At 43.2% G+C, this 20,422-nt stretch overlaps 1 protein-coding gene across 4 annotated transcripts in view; it reads left to right on the forward strand.

Annotated features, from left to right (window-relative positions):
* Positions 1-2,962: 2,962 nt before the first annotated feature.
* PGPEP1L (pyroglutamyl-peptidase I like) overlaps positions 2,963-20,422 on the forward strand; it is a 48,137-nt gene continuing 30,677 nt past the window's right edge. For 2 of the 4 annotated variants that reach the window (XM_061179988.1, XM_061179989.1), the window contains exons 1-2: positions 2,963-3,008; positions 9,920-9,972. In XM_061179988.1, the coding sequence (XP_061035971.1) occupies positions 2,975-3,008; positions 9,920-9,972 (87 nt within the window). In that variant the 5' untranslated portion in view covers positions 2,963-2,974. Of the gene's footprint in view, positions 3,009-9,919; positions 9,973-13,091; positions 13,243-14,829; positions 15,021-20,422 lie in introns of those variants that run through there. The other 2 variants (XR_009699353.1, XR_009699354.1) reach the window with 2 other exon arrangements.

Consider the following 20,422-nt stretch of genomic DNA (forward strand, 5'->3'; position numbering starts at 1 on the left):
ATATTTACCATCTACTTCTTTACAGAAACTGTGTATCCACCCCTGTTGGACTATTAAGCTGAAAAGGCAAAGTAATAGGAGAGGGCGATTCCCAAAGTCTACCTTAGAAGAGTGACATTTTTGGAGAACTTGTTAGTGCTTTAACAAGAGGCAATTTGGCTAGGAGTTCTATGTTTTATGGTAGAGTAAGTAGCTGATTTGGAAGCAGTGATGTTTGACAGAGGAGTGTTGTTGTTGTTGTTATTATTATCATTTTAACCACCAGTACTTCTTGCTGATTTATATTCTCCTCCTCCCAAGAGGAATTTGACCAGTTTGATTACATCTCATTTATGTGAAGTGTACAAAATGTGTTGCAAGAATTGTTTGTGTCAAAGACAATAAACAAACTTTTTAATCCTTCTTCCTTAAGCAGGAAGTCACAACTTGCCAATAAGCAATTTAAAACAAACCCCACAACGTTGTATGTTTGGTTCAAAACAAGAAATATTTTAGGCCTTGGGATACTGTCATCTTGGCAACCCCATTTGTCCTCCCTGGTGAGAACATGTGCACACTGCTGCTTGCTTTCCGGTTCAATGAGAGAGGGTCACACCTTGCCCTCTTAATCCCAGAGTCAAATATGATTACAAATTTTTCCTCCCGGGAATCTAACTTGTAAGGAAGATCACTGTGCTTTTTGTTAAACAAGACATCTCTCTTTAGTTGCCCTATTCATTCTCAGGCTTACTATATTTCATCGGCCTAAAGATTATGTTTGACATCGGCAATTGTTAGAGACCATTTGTTTTTCCAGTGGAAAAAGAAATAAAAGTGCAAATGTCAGACCTCAAAATCCATACTTCTCTGAATTGTTCTCATTTTCGAGGATGAGAATGTGTGTGTGTGTCTTTCCCCCAAGTGGGGAAAATGTCACTGTGGCTAAGTCGAAATAGTTTATGTCTCTCATTTTCTTTTTCATTAACTGCAAAATTAGAGGAAATTTTAGGACATAATAAGTGAATTACGGGAAAGTGAAAATTCTAGGACACATCCCAGTTGCAGTTAAAATAGGAATGGCTCGTGTCAAATCCTGAAAAAAATAAAAAAGTAAAAATTGCAGCTTCATTATCAGAAGAGTAGCACGGGTAAAAACGGACAGCCTTAGCAGTTGAGGAGTCTGTTGTAAGGCCTGATAAGTTAACATTAGTAAACTCGTAAGTAACATTAGTAAACTAGTAAGTAACATTAGTAAACTAGTTAGATACCCAGATCTCGTTAGTTATGTTGATATCAGAATTTGACCTTAGCAGCAACCAACTTAACAAATGTGGGCATTTCTAGTGATCTAATCTCCTCATTTATAACTGTGATGAACAAGCAAAGCCCTCTTGATAGAAGGACTAGGTGAGTGACATGAACTAGGGGAGCCATTTACCAGAGGTGGTGGTGGGGAACATCAACCGTGAGAATATAAGAAACCGGTTAATTGCTCTCAAACTTGTAATTTTGTATTGTCTAATCTCATAATAGGGTGAAATGCAAAGCTCTCTATATCCTCTGCAAAACAAGCTGGCCCCATCTTCCCAGAGCAGGCACGGGAAGGCCACTGGGGGCAAATGCCACTTCCCACCTGTTCTCTGCTGTAAATAAGCCTGCAGCCCACACCAGGGGCCAATTAAAAGGAATGGCTGTTGGTTCAGTGGCCCAGGAAGGCATCAGGTGGACTCTAGTTCCTTGGCAGAGATCCCAATTAAGGTGTACTGTTTATCAGGGGGCCAATTAAGAAGATGGAATTAAGAAGAGGTCACGCCCTCTATTAAGGAGCAGTCTGAACCTGGGGAAGCAGTATGATGCTGGGAGTGGTGGGGTTCTCCTGGCCGCCCCTGGATGGAGCGTCTCATGGCCATGCCCAGATGGGGAAAGAGAATGATGGTTTTTGTACCTCTTATTAGACAGCTTTTGTAAAAAGTATTTTTAATTTTAAAAAAGCTGTTTGTTTGTTTTAAGTAGTATAGTCTGAAAGGTCAAGATGTCGCATAACTAGCCCCAAATGTTAGCTCTTTTGGTTACTGTGACACAAAAAGGAGGAGGAATGGGCTATAGAGCCAGGTGACATGCGAAAGCATTTAGTGGTGCGTGTAGCTAGTCAAGCGCCCTATTCAGCACTGATGCAGGCAGAATTGGGGACGGTGAGAGCACAGCCAGGGAAGCCCACGCAGACACTGCTGGCCGAGTGAGCCTCCGCCCCCAGGGCTGTGGGAGGTATGCGGACAGTGGGCTGGGGTAAGACTCCACCCAGGAAGCGGTGCTGCGATCATCCCCATTTCGCTGCAAGGAGAAGCGGGTGCGGCACAGGTTAACTTGCCTGCGGAGCCACAGCTTACAGGCAGCAGGTGCTTTCAACCATCACTTTTAACTATAAGCTTCATCTGTGGTTTTGGTTTCTTTTTCCTTTTTTTTTTTAAACATATTTTGCAAAATCGGTTTCAAGAGCTACCAAATTTCATCAAGCCAAGGTCTAAACAAAACAACTTGTAAGGTCCCCACCATCCTGACTCGCTGGGGCTGTACGGGTTTCAGCACCTTTTAGCCCCCGTCCAATCCCAGTCCCAGGCAAACTGGGACAGTTGGTCGCCAGACTCGTGGCTCACGTCCGAACATACCGACCAACAAAATGACCCCGCCCCCAAGTGGCCAGAAAGACTCTGATGGCGCTCCGACCCTCTACTTTTCTGTTGCCGCAGCCCGTGCGTCCTGAGCTGGCTATTTCTGCTTTCGGAGGGGGTTGTCTTACACCCTCCCCCAGCCCCACACCCGGGAGTCTTCAGTCTTTCAGGGCCCCCAAAACGCTGCGGGGCGGGGTGGTTGGTCCCCACCCCAGCGGGAGGCCCGCGACCAGCCCGGGGGGGGGGGCGGCGCACGGCGCTCAGAGCGCCCAGGGCCGGGCCTCTGACCCGCGCAGGCGCAGAAGCGCGCTCCCAACTCCGGTTTCATGGATTCCCAGTCCAGCTGCGTGGTGGTGACTGGTAAGACGACTTTTCTGCTTTCCCACTTGCTGCTGCTTTTAGCCTGACCATGGAATGCGCACTTGCCTGATACTGGTCATAAACAGTTCCCTCATGGGGAAAAAAGAGTGGCAACTGGTGGTTCCAATAATTCCAGATGGAGCTAACTTCCTGCTATGCCCTATTAAAAAAAAAAAAACAAAACAGGGGACAGAGAGGCTTTTCTGTTTCTGTCCTGTCATTCACTTCAAATAACTCTTGAATGGCATACACAGTAGGTGCCCACATGTGGCTTAGGCTCAAACCTTGTCCTTCAGCCCATCAGGGGGGAGGCAGAGGCTGGCGCCGGCTGTCGGAGTCTGGGGCCCATGTGGCATCCACTGGGGTACAGCTGCATAGCAAGGAAGGGGGAGCAGGGGACTCAGAAAGAACGGAGCCTAATAAGGCTGAGACAGTCCATCTACAGTGCCCACCCCGACAGGGGCACATAGCTCCCCCCCAAAACTAGAGAGCTTTTAGCCACCCAGAGAACTCTAAGGACCCTCTGAGGGCCACCAGTTAGAGACTTGGACCCCCAGAAGGTCAACTCAGAAGGAATGGTAGCCACCCACTCCTGCCTTTCACCAGCACATTCAAAATCAACCCCAGACACCCCCAGTCGTTGTCACAGCTGGTCCCTGGAGGGCTTGATTTCTTCACAAAGCTCTTTATTTTTAGTCAGACACATTTGGTGTATTTTAAGGTTTTTGAATTGTGTTGGATGAAGGAAACATTGAAGAGAGAAGCGTTCCTATGTGTGTGGAAAATTGAAAGTTACATATCTTAATATTTTCAGACTATAATCAAACTCCTGTTAACCTTCTGAGAAAAAAAAAGTTCTTTCGAAAACCTTTTATCTCCCTTGTTCTCATTTGTGTTATTTTGGGTATTAGAGATTGGTTCAGATTACCCTTGAATTCCTAAGGAAACTGTACCCCTGATAAATGTGACACTTACCACAAATGAAATATGAATATTGAAGCACCAGGGCAAGCCTTAGACTCACATCAACCCCTGCCTCTGTCCTGTCAACTTGTGGTTTGCTGGCAAACTCTGGATTGTTTGATGAAGTACCTGATAATCAGCTGCGATTTGGGAATGCTCACTGGCTTCCGGAGTGTGGCCTTCTTTTATTAAAAATGCTCTGAGCTGCTAAGGGCAGTCTTTTCATTTAATTGGATTTGCTTCACGTGTAAATCTCACCAAGACAATTGGCACGTAGACAGATGGTGGGGGAACAAGGACTCTGACAAACTGCCTTAAGATCAAGACATTCGGACTGGCACCAAACAATGACGATGGGAGAGTGAGAAAACCTGCCTCCCTCCAGAGGGCCTCTCTTGATTCCAAGAGATTTCTCCAGCCCCTTTTCACAAGTTCCACTCGAGGGCCTGCCAAGTTTAAAGTGTAAGGTTTGACCCTGCAAAACAAGAGCTTCACACCTTCATTTGCTGAGTTGTTTTGCCTAATTGAAAACAGATAAGAAATGATCTGCATGCACTGATCTGAATATGATTCTAAAGCAGCATGTGATTTTTTCTGGTGTCACTGCATTTTTAGTATTCCTACAGTCATCCCAGGAGGTACCTGATTTCTCAGTGATTTTTCCCTAATCTCAGTATTTTCCTTTTTTTTCTTTTTTGCTCGGCAACTCCAGTCTTAGTTATTCTATAAGATTCAAAGTCAGAAAACACCACTAGCTTCCTGGGACATCCTGTCCCACACTTTTCTATTCCCTGAGAAAGTTCTACCCTTTGTGAGTCAAACTTGCTAGTGCTCTAGACCCAGAGGTTCCAGAATTTCAGAGGCACAGCCCTCTCCAGAACTGATTCCTGCTCTAAAGACCTGAGGTCCGGGAGTTGGGGTGGAGGTGAGGTTTCAGAGGTAGGTATTTAATCATAGCTCCTCTCCATCTCAGAATCTGATGATTTGAGAAATACATCACGGGAATCAGATAGATGGAACTCAAAACCTCAGCTGGGTTCCAGGTAAAGCTGAGTTGGAGAATGCCACCTCTAGCTGCAGCCCAGTGCCCACCCTGAAGTGAGCCCACCAGTCACAGGCCCACCTGACAGCGGCTGACCTCCCCTACAGGGGCCAGGCAGGAACTGTTGAGCTCTGCACGTGGGCCACACTGAAGGAGAGATGAAGGAAGAGGCCCCCAGGGTCCTGGTCCCTCCTCCTAGCCACACCATCCTAAAGGTCTTGTGATGGTTAATTTCATGTGTCAACTTGACTTGGCCACGGAGTGCCCAGATATCTGGTTAAACATTATCTGGATGTGTCTGTGACGGTGTTTTTGGAAGAGCTTGGCATTTGAATCGGTGAGCTCAGTAAAGCAGTGCCCTCTCCAGTGTGGGTGGGCCTCATCTAATCCATTAAGGGTCTGAATAGAATAAAAAAGCAGAGGAGGGTTGAATTCTCTGTCTAAAGGCATGATCTGGCACATTAGTCTTCTCCTGCCCTCAAACTGGTGCTCCTGGTTCTCGAGCCTTCAGCCTTGGACTGGAATTTACTCCACTGGCTTTCCTGGGTCTCCAGCCTGTAGATGGCAGACAGATCTGAGGACTTCTCAGCCTTCATAATCACATGAGCCAATACCTTATAATAAATCTCTTTCTATATATATGCAGATATATATATACACACATGCATACCAGTACAGGCCTCTCAATTTCTGGAGAGAGAAATAGAGGCCTAAAGTACACATGAAATCTCAACATGGAAAAGTAAGGATAGGGCCCCTGACTGATAGGCACGGTGCCCAGGCAGGGGGTTTGGGGCTGAGAAATGGTGGCATCAAATGATCAGAGAGAATCAGGGCAGAGTGAGGGTCTAGCTGGAGCCCATCCCACGCTGCCCAGAGAGACAGTAAAAAAGGATTTAGCATTTGTTTAGCATCTACCAGCTTCTGGAAACAATACGTGCTGTACATGGCATTGTTTAATCTGTCCAGAGGTCCCAGGAGGTATGTAACTATAACAACAATGAAGGAGAACGCTGACACTGCTTCCTGTGTTTGAGGCAGTATTGCAAATGCTCCGTTTTATTCATTTAATCTGCACAACAACCCTATTAGATTATTATAATTAGTGTGCATTTTACAGATGAGAAAATCAAGGCACTGAAGCTAAGTAACTTGCTCAGCGTCACCCAGATGCTAAGTGGTGGGGCTGAGATGCAACAGCAGGAGCCTGAGCCCAAACACTGAGGTCTCTGGCCACTCTTGGCTGCCGTTGGGCCACGGCCTGAGCTTTGGCGGGGTCACTGCATGGTGTGGGTGCCGTAAAAATAAGCAGCTGCAACACTGAAAGGGTGACGGTGTCCTTCTCCCCAGGCAGCAGGAAACGTTTCCTAAGCTAGTCCCAGAGGAGGTTTGCTGTCCTCCCCAAAGCAAAATTCTGTTTAACTGCCTTTTATTAGAAATCTTCATTGCAATTAAATTACGTAGTAGTACACAGTATAAATAAGTGTTCCCAGTTCTAGGAACAAGCCCTTCCGTCCACATACCTCATCCAGAAGCCTCTTGCTCTTTCCCAGAGTGAGGCCTCTCCTGGGGCTCACCTTACCCAGGCTCACCCCCTCCAACCGCTCTGCCTCCTCCTCCCCCATGAAGTCCTGGGTCACCGCCACCTCCTCCAGGAGACTTCCCTAACCACCCCCACCCATCTTCTCTCTCCCCTCTGTATCTGATCCTAGTTGTTGTTCAAAGCCTTGCTATTCCAAGTGTGATCCAAGGGCCAGTAGCATCAGTACCACTGGGGAGCTTGTTAGGAATTCAGAATCTCCAGCATCACCCCAGACCTGCCCGATCAGATTCTACATTTTAATAAGATATACATGTGTATTAGCATTTAAGAAACGCTGGACCAAATCACACACTTTTTAAAACTTCTAATTTTGAAATAATTATAGATTCACAAGAATTTGCAAAGAAAATGTATAGACTGGTCCTCTGCATCTTTCACCCAGCCTCCTCCAATGTTAACATCTTCAATATCAAAGCTAAGATACTGACATTGGTATAACTCAGTGTGTATGTGTGTGTGTGTGTGTGCGCACATGCATGCATAACTCTATGTGGTATTATCACATGTGTAGCTTTGTGTAACCACCACCGTCAAGATAAATAACTGTACCAACATCACAAGGCTCCTTCGAACTACCCCTTTATAGCCACACCTACCCTTTTCCCCCATCTCTAACTCCTGGTAACCATTAATCTGTTCTTCATCTCTATAATTATGTTTATAGATGTAAATTATAATTTACAAATATTGTATTGGGTTGGCCAAAAAATCCATTCAGGTTTTCCCATAAGAGGTTATGGAAAAACCCGAATGAACTTTTTGACCAGCCCAATGTAAATGGAATCATGCAGTATGTATCCTTTTGAGATTGGCTTTTTTTCACTCAGCATAATTCCCTTGAGGTTCTTCCAAGTTGTTTATACCAATAATTCCTTCACTTTTAAAGCAATTTTTTAACGGCTTTATTGAGATATAATTCTCATGCTATACAGTTCACTCATTTAAAGCATACAGTTCAACGGCTTTTAGTAGTCACAGAGTTATGCGTTTCTCAACACAGTCAATTGAGAATATTTTCATTACCCCAAAAAGAAACTCGACTCCCTAATCCTCATCCCCACTCCCCTACTACACACACACACACACACACACACACACACACACACACACACACGGAGTCAAGCTCTAGGCAACCACTAATCTACTTTCTGTCTTTATAGGTTGCCAATTCTGGACATTTCACAAAAATGGAATCATACAGTTTTGTGACTGGCCTCATTCACTGAACATGTTTTCAAGGTTCATCCATGTTGTAACATAACACTTCTTTTTATTGCCAAATAGTATGCCATTGTATGGGTAATACCATATTTTGTTTATTCATCAGTTGATGGACACTTGGGTTGTGTCTACTTTTTTCTTTTCACTGCTGAGTAGTATTCTATGATCTAGATGAACCACAGTTTATTTAACCATTCACTCATTGAAGGACATTGAGGTGGTTTCTAGCTATGGGCTATTACAAATAAAGCTGCAGTGAACATTTGTGTACACGTTTCTGTGTGAAAATAAGTTTTCATTTCTCTGGGGTAAATGTCCAGCAGTGCAAGTGCTTGGAAGTCCACTTTCAGTTTTAAAAGAAACTGTCAAACCATTTCCCAGAGTGGCAGTACCATTACATTCCCACCAACAATGTATGTGTGACCTAGTTCCTCTTCATTCTTGTCAGCTTTGGGTGTTACCAGTATTTCTATTTTAGCCACCCTGATAGAAGTGTAGTGACATCTTATTGTGATTTTATGGCTTTTTTAAAAAATTTTATTTATTTATTTTTGGCTGTGTTGGGTCTTCGTTTCTGTGCGAGGGCTTTCTCTAGTTGCGGCGAGCGGGGGCCGCCCTTCATCGCGGTGCGCGGGCCTCTCACTATCGCAGCCTCTCTTGTTGCAGAGCACAGGCTCCAGATGCGCAGGCTCAGTAGTTGTGGCTCACGGGCCCAGTTGCTCCGCGGCGTATGGGATCCTCCCAGACCAGGGCTCGAACCCGTGTCCCCTGCATTGGCAGGCAGACTCTCAACCACTGCGCCACCAGGGAAGCCCTCATTGTGATTTTAATTTGCATTTCTCTGGTGGCTAATGATGTTGAAAAGTTTTTCATGTGCTTATTTGCCACCTGTATATCCTCTTCGGTGAAATGTTTCTTCATGTCTTTTGCCCATTTTCTAACTGGACTGTCTTTTTTTTTTTTTTAATTAATTAATTTTTTATTTTTGGCTGCGTTGGGTCTTCATTGCTGTGTGCGGGCTTTCTCTAGTTGTGGCAAGCGGGGGCTACTCTTCGTTGTGGTGCACAGGCTTCTCACTGCAGTGGCTTCTCTTGTTGCAGAGCACAGGCTCTAGGCGCGCGGGCTTCAGTAGTTGTGGCATGCGGGCTCAGTAGTTGTGGCTTGTGGGCTCTAGAGTGCAGGCTCAGTAGTTGTGGTGCATGGGCTTAATTGCTCTGTGACATGTGGGATCTTCCCGGACCAGGGCTAGAACCTGTGTCCCCTGCATTGGCAGGCGGATTCTTAACCACTGCGCCACCAGAAAAGTCCCTAGACTGTCTTTTAAAGTTGAGTTTTGAGAGTTTTCTTATACATTTTACATACAATGCCTTTGTCAGATATGTGATTTACAACTGTCTGCAGAGTATCTTTTCATCCTCTCAACAGGGTCTTTTGCAGAACAAAAGGTTTTCATTTTGATGAGGTCCACTTTATCAGTTTTGACTTTTATGGATCACGCATTTGGTGTCAAGTCTAAGAACTCTTTGCCTAACACTAGGTCCCAAGATTTTCTCCCTTTTTTTTCCCCAAAAAGTTTTATAAGTTTACTTTTTACATTTAAGTCCTTGATCAATTTTGAATTAATTTTTGTACAATGCAGGCTGAGGGATCCATTTTTTTTACCTATGGGTGTCTGATTTTTCCAGCCCCATTTGTTAAAAGGCTGTCGCTCTCCATTGAATTGCTTTTGCACCTTTGTTAACAAACAACTGGGCATATTCAAATGGGTGTGTTTCTGGTCCCTCTACACAACATGCATTTTAACTGGACATGTGTGCTCACACCTTCTCGAGCCCTCCTACTTGGCGGTGGATCAGCCCAACATTCCTTTAGGGCCCCCCTACAATGCCTCACACAAGAGGACTTGGAAAGTGCTTCCAGATGGGCAAGGTTGCAAGCCCCCACAAGAAAGGGGGTGTGTGGAGTCCTTGATGGCCCAGGGAATCACAAGAGGTCCCCAAGGAGGTGCGGAGAACAGCACAGAAGCAGAGACACCTTGGCCCAAGGCATGGCCTGAGGAAACCAGGCTTTCTTTGGTTTCAGGTTTCGGGCCCTTCCGGCAGCACCTGGTGAATTCCAGCTGGGAAGCAGTAAAGGTAAAAACCCTCTAAGCCCAGACCCAGGAGTGCAGGACCCAGCTGGTTCTTTCTGTGGTTCTGAGAAAATCCAGCACGTAGGCTCCTTGGTGACCAGATCCACACGGGAGGGGAGAAAACACACACTGGGTGCCCTGGGACACGAGCTAGCTTTTTGTCCTTGGGCTGTGACTCACCTGCCCATAGGGGGGCCATCTGGCTCAGTGGTAAAGAAAACAGACTAAAGGGACACCCCTGGGAAGGATGGGGAGAGACCCAGGAGTGCAGGACCCAGCTGGTTCCTTCTGTGGTTCTGAGAAAATCCAGCACGTAGGCTCCTTGGTGACCAGATCCACACGGGAGGGGAGAAAACACACACTGGGTGCCCTGGGACACGAGCTAGCTTTTTGTCCTTGGGCTGTGACTCACCTGCCCATAGGGGGGCCATCTGGCTCAGTGGTAAAGAAAACAGACTAAAGGGACACCCCTGGGAAGGATGGGGAGTGGCCCAGGAAGGCTCTGCTGCCCTGAGAGCTGGGAACCCCTTCTGGCTGTGGAGTGTCGGGAAAGTCACTGCACCCAGCCATGGTGTTCTCATTCATGACATGGGGGAATAATAGTGCTGATGTTACAGGGTCGTTCTGAGGAGTAAAAGAGGTATGTGTGTGAAGCAAGTAAGTATGTAAGTCTGTAAAAGCAGCTTTTTTAAAGCATAGTGCCTGGCACAGGGTAAGAGCTTAATACATGGTTATAATTATAAACAACATGGCTTCATTTTTAAGAAAGCAGCCAGGAGAGAGCATGTCCTCAGACAGGGCGTGAAGAGGGGTCTCATCCGTAGAACAGAGCTCTCCTCCCTGAAGCAATTGCCCCACTCCTACCAGTCCCCACACGGTGTCATTTAGAGGCTCAGAGCACAGCTGGCTATTTATTCACACTTGACCATCAATTTCATGCTTCTGTTGGATCAAGCCAAAGGTAGGGTCTTGAGTCTGTTCTCAGAGTTACCCAGTCAAGCTGAAAATGCAGCAAAACCACTTGAATCGTGCGTTTGCAGCCACTGTAGCATTCATTTTTTAGCCTGTCCACACAGATGCGGTCAAGGAAACTCTCCACTCTTGAGTTAGAACTTGGGTTTTTTTCAACCAGCAAAAAAACTCAGAGAACCCCAGACTCACTGCCAAGCCTCACTGCTGCACACAACATGCCAAAAGGCCAGGTCAGGGCTTTATGAGTTCCTGGGTGTTTGCAGCCAGTTCCTCGAAAAACAGGACTTTTTCTGCTGAATCCCAAATGGGCCCTGAGTCCTTCTTTTTGTGCCTCAGTTTTCTTATCTGTAAAATGGGAAGGTTGTGATGACTACAGGAATTAATACACATAAAGCCCTCAGAGCATGGCAGGGCAACTGCTGGTTCTCACAAATTTCATTCTTATTACTAAGAAGCTATTCTACCAGCCAGTTTTCCCAGTTGTGGGCAAATAGAATTGGACTTTGGAGATCCACACAGGAAATGGAATGAGGGAGGGGATTATTTTGTAGACTCAAGATTCACCAATAAAGCTGGAGAATCAGGGCAGAAGGGCAGAAACAGAAGCAGGCTGGGGGTTTCCAGGAAGAGGTAGTAGAATGGCAAACTAGGTGCTCTGAGCGGCCCTTCCCCTGTAGGTAAACTAGATAAGATAGAACTTCTGTGCATTGCTGGACACATAGTAGTAAAGGAAAGCCCATATACGTCATGCCATGCACATAAATACATCACACATACTCAGGGCTGCAGCCTGAAGGGGTGAGGGTCAGCACCCCCACCCTAACACACAAAAGGCAGGGGGGCACGTGCCATTATCAATATTGTTTTTAGCAAAAGGGGTAGAATGAAACCAAGGCTCTTACTGTAAGCCAGACCCGTGAAAGGAGATCCTGTGGTCTCTAGCACCCCTGACTCCCAGCAAAGCATATGCAATTTCTCTTGAGGATTTAAAACCTCAGATTTTCCATAAACTAAGATAAACTAAACATTTATTTCCAAAGATCACCAAATATTCAAAGAAACAAACTACCCTGAGTAAGAATGAGCAGAAGCAGATTTAGAACCTCAAAAACTTGAGGTTCTAAATCATTCTGCTAGATATTATCAGAAAATAGCATAATTATATATGGAATGTTTGAAGAAGTAATGATAGAATCACAAAAACTAAGCAAAAAACTATCAAAAGATAAGGCAAATTGAAAAAGGGAGTAATAGAGCTTATAGAAATTTAAAACACAATTGTTGAAGTGAAGAATTTAACAGATGACTTAAAAGACAGTTTAGAATTATGCTAAGTGAAAGATGCCAGTCACCAAAGACCACATATTGTATGATTACATTTAGATGAATGTCCAGATGAAGCAAATCTATTGAGACATAAAGTAGATTAGTGGTTGCCTAGGGCAGGTGAGTGGGGGATTGGGGGAAATAGGGAGTGACTGTTAATGGGTATGGGTTTTTTTTAGGGTTGATGAAAAGGTTCTAAAATTGACTGTGGTGATGGTTGCACAACTCTGTGAATATACTAGAAGGCAATGAATTATAGACTTTAAATGAGTAAATTGTATGGTATGTGAAATACATGTAAATGGCAGTTTAGAAACAGATAAGAAAAATTAATGAACTAGAAAATAGCTCTGATGATATTGTTTAAAGGGCAGCATAAAGAGATGGACAAGGAAATGAAAAAAGAAATTAAGAAATATGGATAATAAAATGAGATATTTGAACATATGTTTATTTGGAGTTCCATAAGGAGAGAATGAATGATATAAAGCACTAGCCAAAGAGATAATGGTTGAGACTATTGCAGAATTGGATGAAAGACATAAATCCACAGAGATAAGAAGTATAAAATATACCAAGCAAAAACAAACAAAATCAATACATATACACATCATAGTAAAACTGCAGAAAACCAAAACAAGGAGATTTGAAAGTAGTCGGGGGAAAAGACAGGTCACCTACAAAAGACAATACAATTAGACTGAGAGTAAATTTTTCAAAAACAACAATAAAAGCTAGAAAACAGTGGAGTAACATCATCAAAATGCTAGAAAAATATTGTCAACCTGAAATTGCTTACCCAGCAAAATTATTTTTCAAAACAAGGATGAAATGAAGCAAGCATAAAAGCAAGCATCAAGAGTTTACTACCAACAGGCACAACCCTAAAGGAACATGTAAAGGATATCGTTCAGAAGGAAGGAAAATTATCCCAGAAAGATGGTGTGAGATGCAAAGAGGAATTGTGAGCCCAAAGGTAAAATCTAAACTAGCATTATTTTTTAATAATGATAATAATAATAAATGGCTAATTGTAAGTTTAAAAATAAAGGATTGAACTAAAATATAGGACAATGAAGGCATAGAAGTTAAGAGGAGTGATTGAAGTATAAGTCTTCTAAGGCCCTTGTATAGACAGGCATCCTGATATCAAATTCAGACTTTGTTAAATTATATATATTTATGTTTATATATAATATATATATTAATTGAAGTATAGTTGATTTACAATGTTGTATTAGTTTCAGGTGTACAGCAAAGTGATTCAGTTGTATATATGTATATATATAGCTGAATATATATATATATTCTTTTTCAGATTCTTTTCCATTATAGGTTATTACAAGACATTGAATATAGTTCCCTTTGCTATATACAATAGGCCATTGTTGTTCATCTATTTTATATATATAGTGGTGTGTATCTTTTAATCCCAAGCTCCTAATTTATCCCTCCCCACCTTTCCCCTTTAGTAACTGTAAATTTGTTTTGTCTGTGAGTCCATTTCTATTTTATAAATAAGTTCATTTGTATCATTTTTTTAGATTCCACATATAAGTGATATCATATGATATTTGTCTTTCTCTGTCTGACTTACTTCACTTAGTAGGATAATCTCTAGGTCCATCTGTGTTGCTGCAAATGGCATTATTTTATTCTTTTTTATGGCTGAGTAATATTCCATTGTGTGTATGTACCATATCCTCTTTAACCATTCATCTGTTGGTGGACACTTAGGTTGTTTCCATGTCTTGGCAATTGTGAATAGTGCTGCTATGAACATTAGGGTGCATATATCTTTTTGAATTAGAGTTTTCGTCTCTTCCGGATATAGGCCCAGGAGTGGGATTGCTGGCTCATATGGTAACTCTATTTTTAGTTTTTTAAGAAACCTCTGTACTGTTCTCCATAGTGACTGCACCAATTTATTCCCACCAACAGTGTAAGAAGCTTCCCTTTCTCTACACCCTCCCCAGCATTTATTATTTGTAGACTTTCTGATGATGGCCATTCTGACCGGTGTGAGGTGGTACCTCATTTTAGTTTTGATTTGCATTTCTCTAATAATTAGTGATGTTGAGCATCTTTTCATGTTCCTGTTGGGCATTTGTATGTCTTCTCTGGAGAAATGTCTATTTAGGTCTTCTGCCCATTTTTTGATTGGGTTGTTTATTTGTTTGATATTGAGCTGTATGAGCTGTTTGTATATTTTGAAAATTAATCCCTTGTGGGTCGCATCATTTGCAAATATTTTCCTCTAGTCTGTAGGTTGTCTTTTCATTTTGTTTATGGTTTCCTTTTCTGTGCAAAAGCTTTTAAGTTTAATTAGCCATTTGTTTCTTTTTGCTTTTATTAACATTAGAAGATGGATTCAAAAAATATATTGCTGTATATATATATTATATCAGAGAGCAATATGCCTATGTTTTCCTCTAGGAGTTTTATAGTATCTGGTCTTACAATTTTATAGTGTCTGGTCTTATATGGTCTTTAATCCATTTTCAGTTTATTTTTTTATATGGTATTAGAGAATGTTCTTTTTTTCTTTTCTTTTTTTTTTCAGCCATACCGCACAGGCGGCATGTGGAACTTCCCCAGCCAGAGATCAAACCCACACCCCCTACAGTGGAAGCATGGAGTCTTAACCCCTGGACCACCAGGGAAGTCCCAGGAGAATGCTTTAATTTCATTATTTTACATGGAGCTGTCAAGTTTTCCCAGCACCACTTATTGAAGAGACTGTCTTTTCTCCAGTGTATATTTTTGCCTCCTTTGTTGTAGATTAATTGACCATAAGTGCAGGGGTTTATTTCTGGGCTTTCTATCCTGTTCCATTCATCTATGTGTCTGTTTTTGTGCCAGTACCATACTGTTTTGATTAATGTAGCTTTATAGTATAGTGTGAAGTCAGAGAGTATGATTCTTCCAGCTCCATTCTTCTTTCTCAAGATTGTTTTGGCTATTCAGGGTCTTTTGTGTTTCCATACAAATTAAAAAAATTTTTTTTGTTCTAGTTCTGTGAAAAATACCATTGGTAATTTGATAGGGATTGCATTGAATCTAGATTGCCTTGGGTAGTATGGTCATTTTAACAATATTGTTTCTTCCAATTCAAGAACATGTTATATCTGTCCATCTGTTTGTGTCATCTTCCATTTCCTTCATCAGTGTCTTATAGTTTTCTGAGTACAGGTTTTGTTTCCTTAGGTAGGTTTATTCCTAGATATTTTATTCTTTTTGATGCAATGGTAAATGGAATTGTTTCCTTAATTTCTCTTTCTGATCTTTCCTTGTTAGTGTATAGAAATGCAACATATTTCTGTATATTAATTTTGTATCCTGCAACTTTACTGAATTCATTGATGAGCTCTAGTAGTTTTCTGGTGGTATCTTTAGGATTTTCAATGTATAGTCATTGCAAACAGTGAAGTTTTACTTCTTCCTTTCCAGTTTGGATTCCTTTTATTTGTTTTTCTTCTCTGATTGCTGTGGCTAGGACTTCCAAAACAATATTGAATAAAAGTGGGAAAGAGGGGCATCCTTATCTTGTTCCTGATCTTAGAGGGAATGCTTTTAGATTTTCACCATTGAGTATGATGTTCACTGTGGGTTTGTCATGTATGGCCTTTATTATGCTGAGGTATGTTCCCTCTATGCCCACGTTCTGGAGAGTTTTATCATAAATGGATGTTGAATTTTATCAAAAGCTTTTTCTGCATCTATTGAGATGATCATATGGTTTTTATTCAGTTTGTTAATGTGGTGTATCACATTGATTGATTTGCAGATATTGAAAAAATCCTTCCATCCCTGGGATAAATCCCAATTATATATGTGTGGCAAAATTTCAAGAGTAACTATGAAAGAGTAGAAATAGAGTATATGGTTTCCAAGAGAGCAGGGAAACAAAACAGAATAAGAAAAAAATGAACAAAACTTTAATCAGAGGGACCAAAAAATCACCCCATAGGAAACAAGGTAGATGAATACACTGTTGCCGTCCAGCTGAATACTAGTTATTGTAGCTTGTCCCAATGGCACTGGCTGCTGCATACTCCCAGTGGCATTATTGTTACCCTGGGAAGATGGATGTTTCTTCTATCAGAGAGATTTGCTCCTGATTCAGAGTCAAAGATGAGTGCACCTGATTGGTTGATCCTGCCCTGGCCACAGTGAGACTGACCTTTTCAGCATTTGTGGGGGGAGCCAGGCTCTATCTTCCACCAAGACCCCAATATTAGGGGTTGCCCCAAATCAGAGGAAGGCCAAAGAAATAACAATGTTGATATGGATATAAAATATTAAGTCAACTCTTCTTAGTTCAACCTATATTTATTCAGTTCCTGATTTGGAAAACAGTCTACTAACACATGAATCTCTTCCTGTTCCTATTCCACCCCAGCCAGGTGTACTGCAATACAATTCTGACACTAACCCCCTGGAGTACACGCAGACTTCACAGATTAAGGGCAAAGTTCTCCACAAGACTGCCCCCGCTTCAGACACCAGCTGCATTTCAGGGGTCCTCAGGTCACCTGTGCTTTGGGAAAATTCGGGAATTTTCATGACCCCCACAGTTTTGATAATTTGCTAGAATGACACACAGAGCTCAGAAAAGCACTAAACTTACAATTTTTTAAAATGAAGGATACATATAGGTTGAATTCTGGATGGGTCCCAAATGCAGAAGTTTCATGCCCTCTCCCCATGGAGTCAGGGCACATCACCCTTCTGGCACATCAATGCATTCATCAACCAGGAAACGCCATGGAACCTCCACATGCAGAGTTTTTATTGGAGTTTCATTGTGTAGGCAAGGTTGGTTAAATCACTGGCCATGTGATTGAACTCAGTCTCCAGTCTACTTCCCCTCCCTGAAGGTCAGGCAGCTGAAAGTCCCCACGCTCTAATCACGTGGCTGGTTTTTCTGGTGACCAGATCCCATCCTGCAGCTATCAAGGGACCACCATGAGTCACCCCAGCAGCATAACAAAGATACTCCTGTTGCTCCGGAAATTCCAAGAATTTTGAAGCTTTCTGCCTGGAACTGGGGACAAAGACCAGATATACTCTTTCTCATATCACAGTTCCCTGGAGGGGTTCCTGTGTAGGGAGAGGAGATGGCTCATGAATAAGATAGTCATAACCCAAAGCAGATTCTGAGAAGTGCTACATTATGAGACTCTGAAGAGGAAAAGATTAATTTCATTCTGGAGAACGTATGAAAGAAAGGAACCTAAACCAAAGTGAGAAAAAGCTGCACCCCTGGGAGGTCACTGGGAAGGCCATCTGGTGGAAGCAGCAGTGAAGGACAGGATACATTCTGGCAAGAGGGAATAAATTCTCTAAACCACCATGCTCTGGGTGCTCCAGACACTTCATGCAGAGTGGCTTGCTGAATTCTTCCTACAGTCCAAAGAGGTCGATACTGTTATTCCCATTTTGCAGGTGAGGAAATGGGTGCTCAGAGGTTGGCTATCTGGCCTGGGGACATGTGCCATGAAATGGCCATGCCTAGGTTCCAGTCTCAGGTGGTCCTGCTGAGTGAAGTTCAGCCCACTTGCCTCGCTCTTCCCCTGGGGGAAGATAACACTTGGTTCAGAAGAAGAGGACCTCTTCCAGCACAAGAATGGCTTTTAGGGAATTCCCTTGCTGTCCAGTGGTTAGGACTTGGTGCTTTCACTGCCGGGGCCCAGGTTCAATCCCTGGTTGGGAAACTGAGATCCTGCAAGCCGTGTGGCATGGCCAAAAAAGAAAAAAAAAAAAAAAAAAAAAAGGAATGGCTTTTAAACTTCCTAGAACTCAAGAAATATCAAGACCCACTACCCATGACCCAGCGGTGAGCAAAGTGAGGCTATTCACCCAAATGCCTCAGCCCTACATCCACGTCATCATGGCTGGCTTTCTGCCATGAGTTCATCTTTGCCATCTTTGAAGCTCTCCCACCAGTGCCTGAGACACAGACAAGATGATCTGCTGCTTGGTCTTCTTGCTCACAATGTGACCAGAACAGAAACCTTCTTACCAGCTGATGAGGAAGCAAACCCAAGCCCAGCTTCAGTGCCCTCTGCCACCCATTTGCCTTCTCCACGGGTCCCTGCTATCCATCTCTAGCTTCTGCTTTCTCCTTCTTTCTGGTGTTTTTCTCCAGTGCAGAGGCACTGGCAGTTTCTTTAAAGGCTACTTCACTCTCAATCCTCAGACCAGGCTCTCTTCCTGCACCATCTACGGTTATTCAGCGTCCTCCACTAATGTGTGTGTAGACTCTGCTCAGTGTTAGACTTTCTGATCCTGGTTTGGGACCTCCCTGGGAGTATCCACTGAAAGTGCCAGCATATGGCCAACAGAGCATCCGTTGTAAGGCTAATCATCTAAGTGGGGTATTAAGACAAAGGTCCAAGCTAGTTCAGATATATACATTGGACCCATTGTACAGATATAGAAACAGGCTTAGATGGGCTAAATAATGCGCAAGAGGGCACACACCTCCCAGAGTCAGTATAAGCAGCACACTGTCTGTGGGGACCGGCATCAACATACCCCCATCCCCATAGAGGGCCTGGCCTGAAGCAAGCCTTCCAGTGGCTATGTGTTGACTGGATACATGAATGATTGTCATTCTTTTCTATCCTCCTGCATCCTCCCACTGGAAGTCAACCTTGTGAATACCATGGCAACGTCTCATGAGTACCTACTCCATGCCAGGCATTGTAAGCGGGGATGTATGAAATGATAGAGAGGGAAAAGAGTGCAGTTCTACACTCAACAGCATTTCACCTCTGGGATTATTGCACCTCTAAATAAAAACTTGAATGCATTTTTGTTGTGGTTGCTCTTAAATGGGAGAAGATTGTTTTAAAAAGAAGGAAAATACGGAAAAATAATATAAATGCTAAAAGTTCCCAATGAACAAAGGCATCTCCTATAAACTCCCAGAAGGGTGACTTAATGCTGTTTACCAACAGCATGTACCAAAGACTTTAACACTAGGCTGGCCTGTGCTGGGCACCCTGCCCTCCCCAGTCATAAGCCTCATCCACTGACTGATGCAATGGCTGAGCATTATCTCCTGGTTTCTGAACACTTTCATTTTGGAGCCAGTACCACCTCATATTCTTTCAAAAGAAATTATGTCCTGAACTCTTTTAGAAGTGCCTGAGCCTGGAAAGGCAGCAAATAAAACAAGGGTTTTGTAAAACACACCCTGGATCAGTTGGGCTAGGATATTATATAACTGCACTTAAAATAAACCCAGGCTGGGGGGCCAAGAGGTCAGAGCTCTTGCCAGATTTGATCAACTTGATATGCAGAATAACTTCTCTATACTCCAGAGATGTGGTGGCTTTGTGCCTTTATTACATGTTGCTTTAAAAAAGCATAATAATAAAGAACAAAAGGCAGTGAATCAGAAGAGAAAAAGAAGCACCAAGCTGAAGAATGCTTTAGAATGAAGGATGAGTTGTGCAGACCACACTCAGGGACAGGCAGGTAACTGCTTGCCTTTCCAAGTAGAAGTAAATTGTTTCTTTTGATTCTCCGTTATTTTCTTTCCTAAAATCCCATGATAAAACTTTTTCCAACCTAGGAGAAAACGGACCATATGTATGACAGACAGTTTTGGACATTTTTCCGATCTGGCCCGCAGTGGGGTTTGTTTTGTTTTCTTGATTAATACGGGAAGGCCTGGGATAAAAGTCACCAGCATGAGGATACAAGGAGACCCCAACATCTCCCTGTAACGTGCAGGGACCTCACCTGTGATAGCAACCAGCTCAGTGCCAAGCATTTCCGGGGCAACCGCTTGGATGGGTTGTGTGTAATTTGACCTCGAAGGCTGGATAACCCCAACTCACTTGAACCCTTTTTCATGATTTCTTACACCTTATTTCTTTAATCTGGTGACTGTGTAGTGTGAACCCATCTTATGGGTTGGAAGAGAAGTAGCCATATTACTGTCCCCAGTTCATGCTGGCTCCTGTACAGCCTGAAGTAAGACTGTCCTTGCATCCTCATTTTGAAATGGCACAAGGATATGGGGAATATGTGAGCTCATGACGAAGAGCCTGGCCCTGGGCAGAAGGCTTGCTCCTATAGCAGTGGGAGCCCACCCAAGCAGCCTGGCCGCAGGGGGCCCCCGAGGATGAGCAGAAAACCCG

The sequence above is a fragment of the Eubalaena glacialis genome, chromosome 2, assembly GCF_028564815.1.
Source record: "Eubalaena glacialis isolate mEubGla1 chromosome 2, mEubGla1.1.hap2.+ XY, whole genome shotgun sequence".
Taxonomy (NCBI): Eukaryota; Metazoa; Chordata; class Mammalia; order Artiodactyla; family Balaenidae; genus Eubalaena; species Eubalaena glacialis.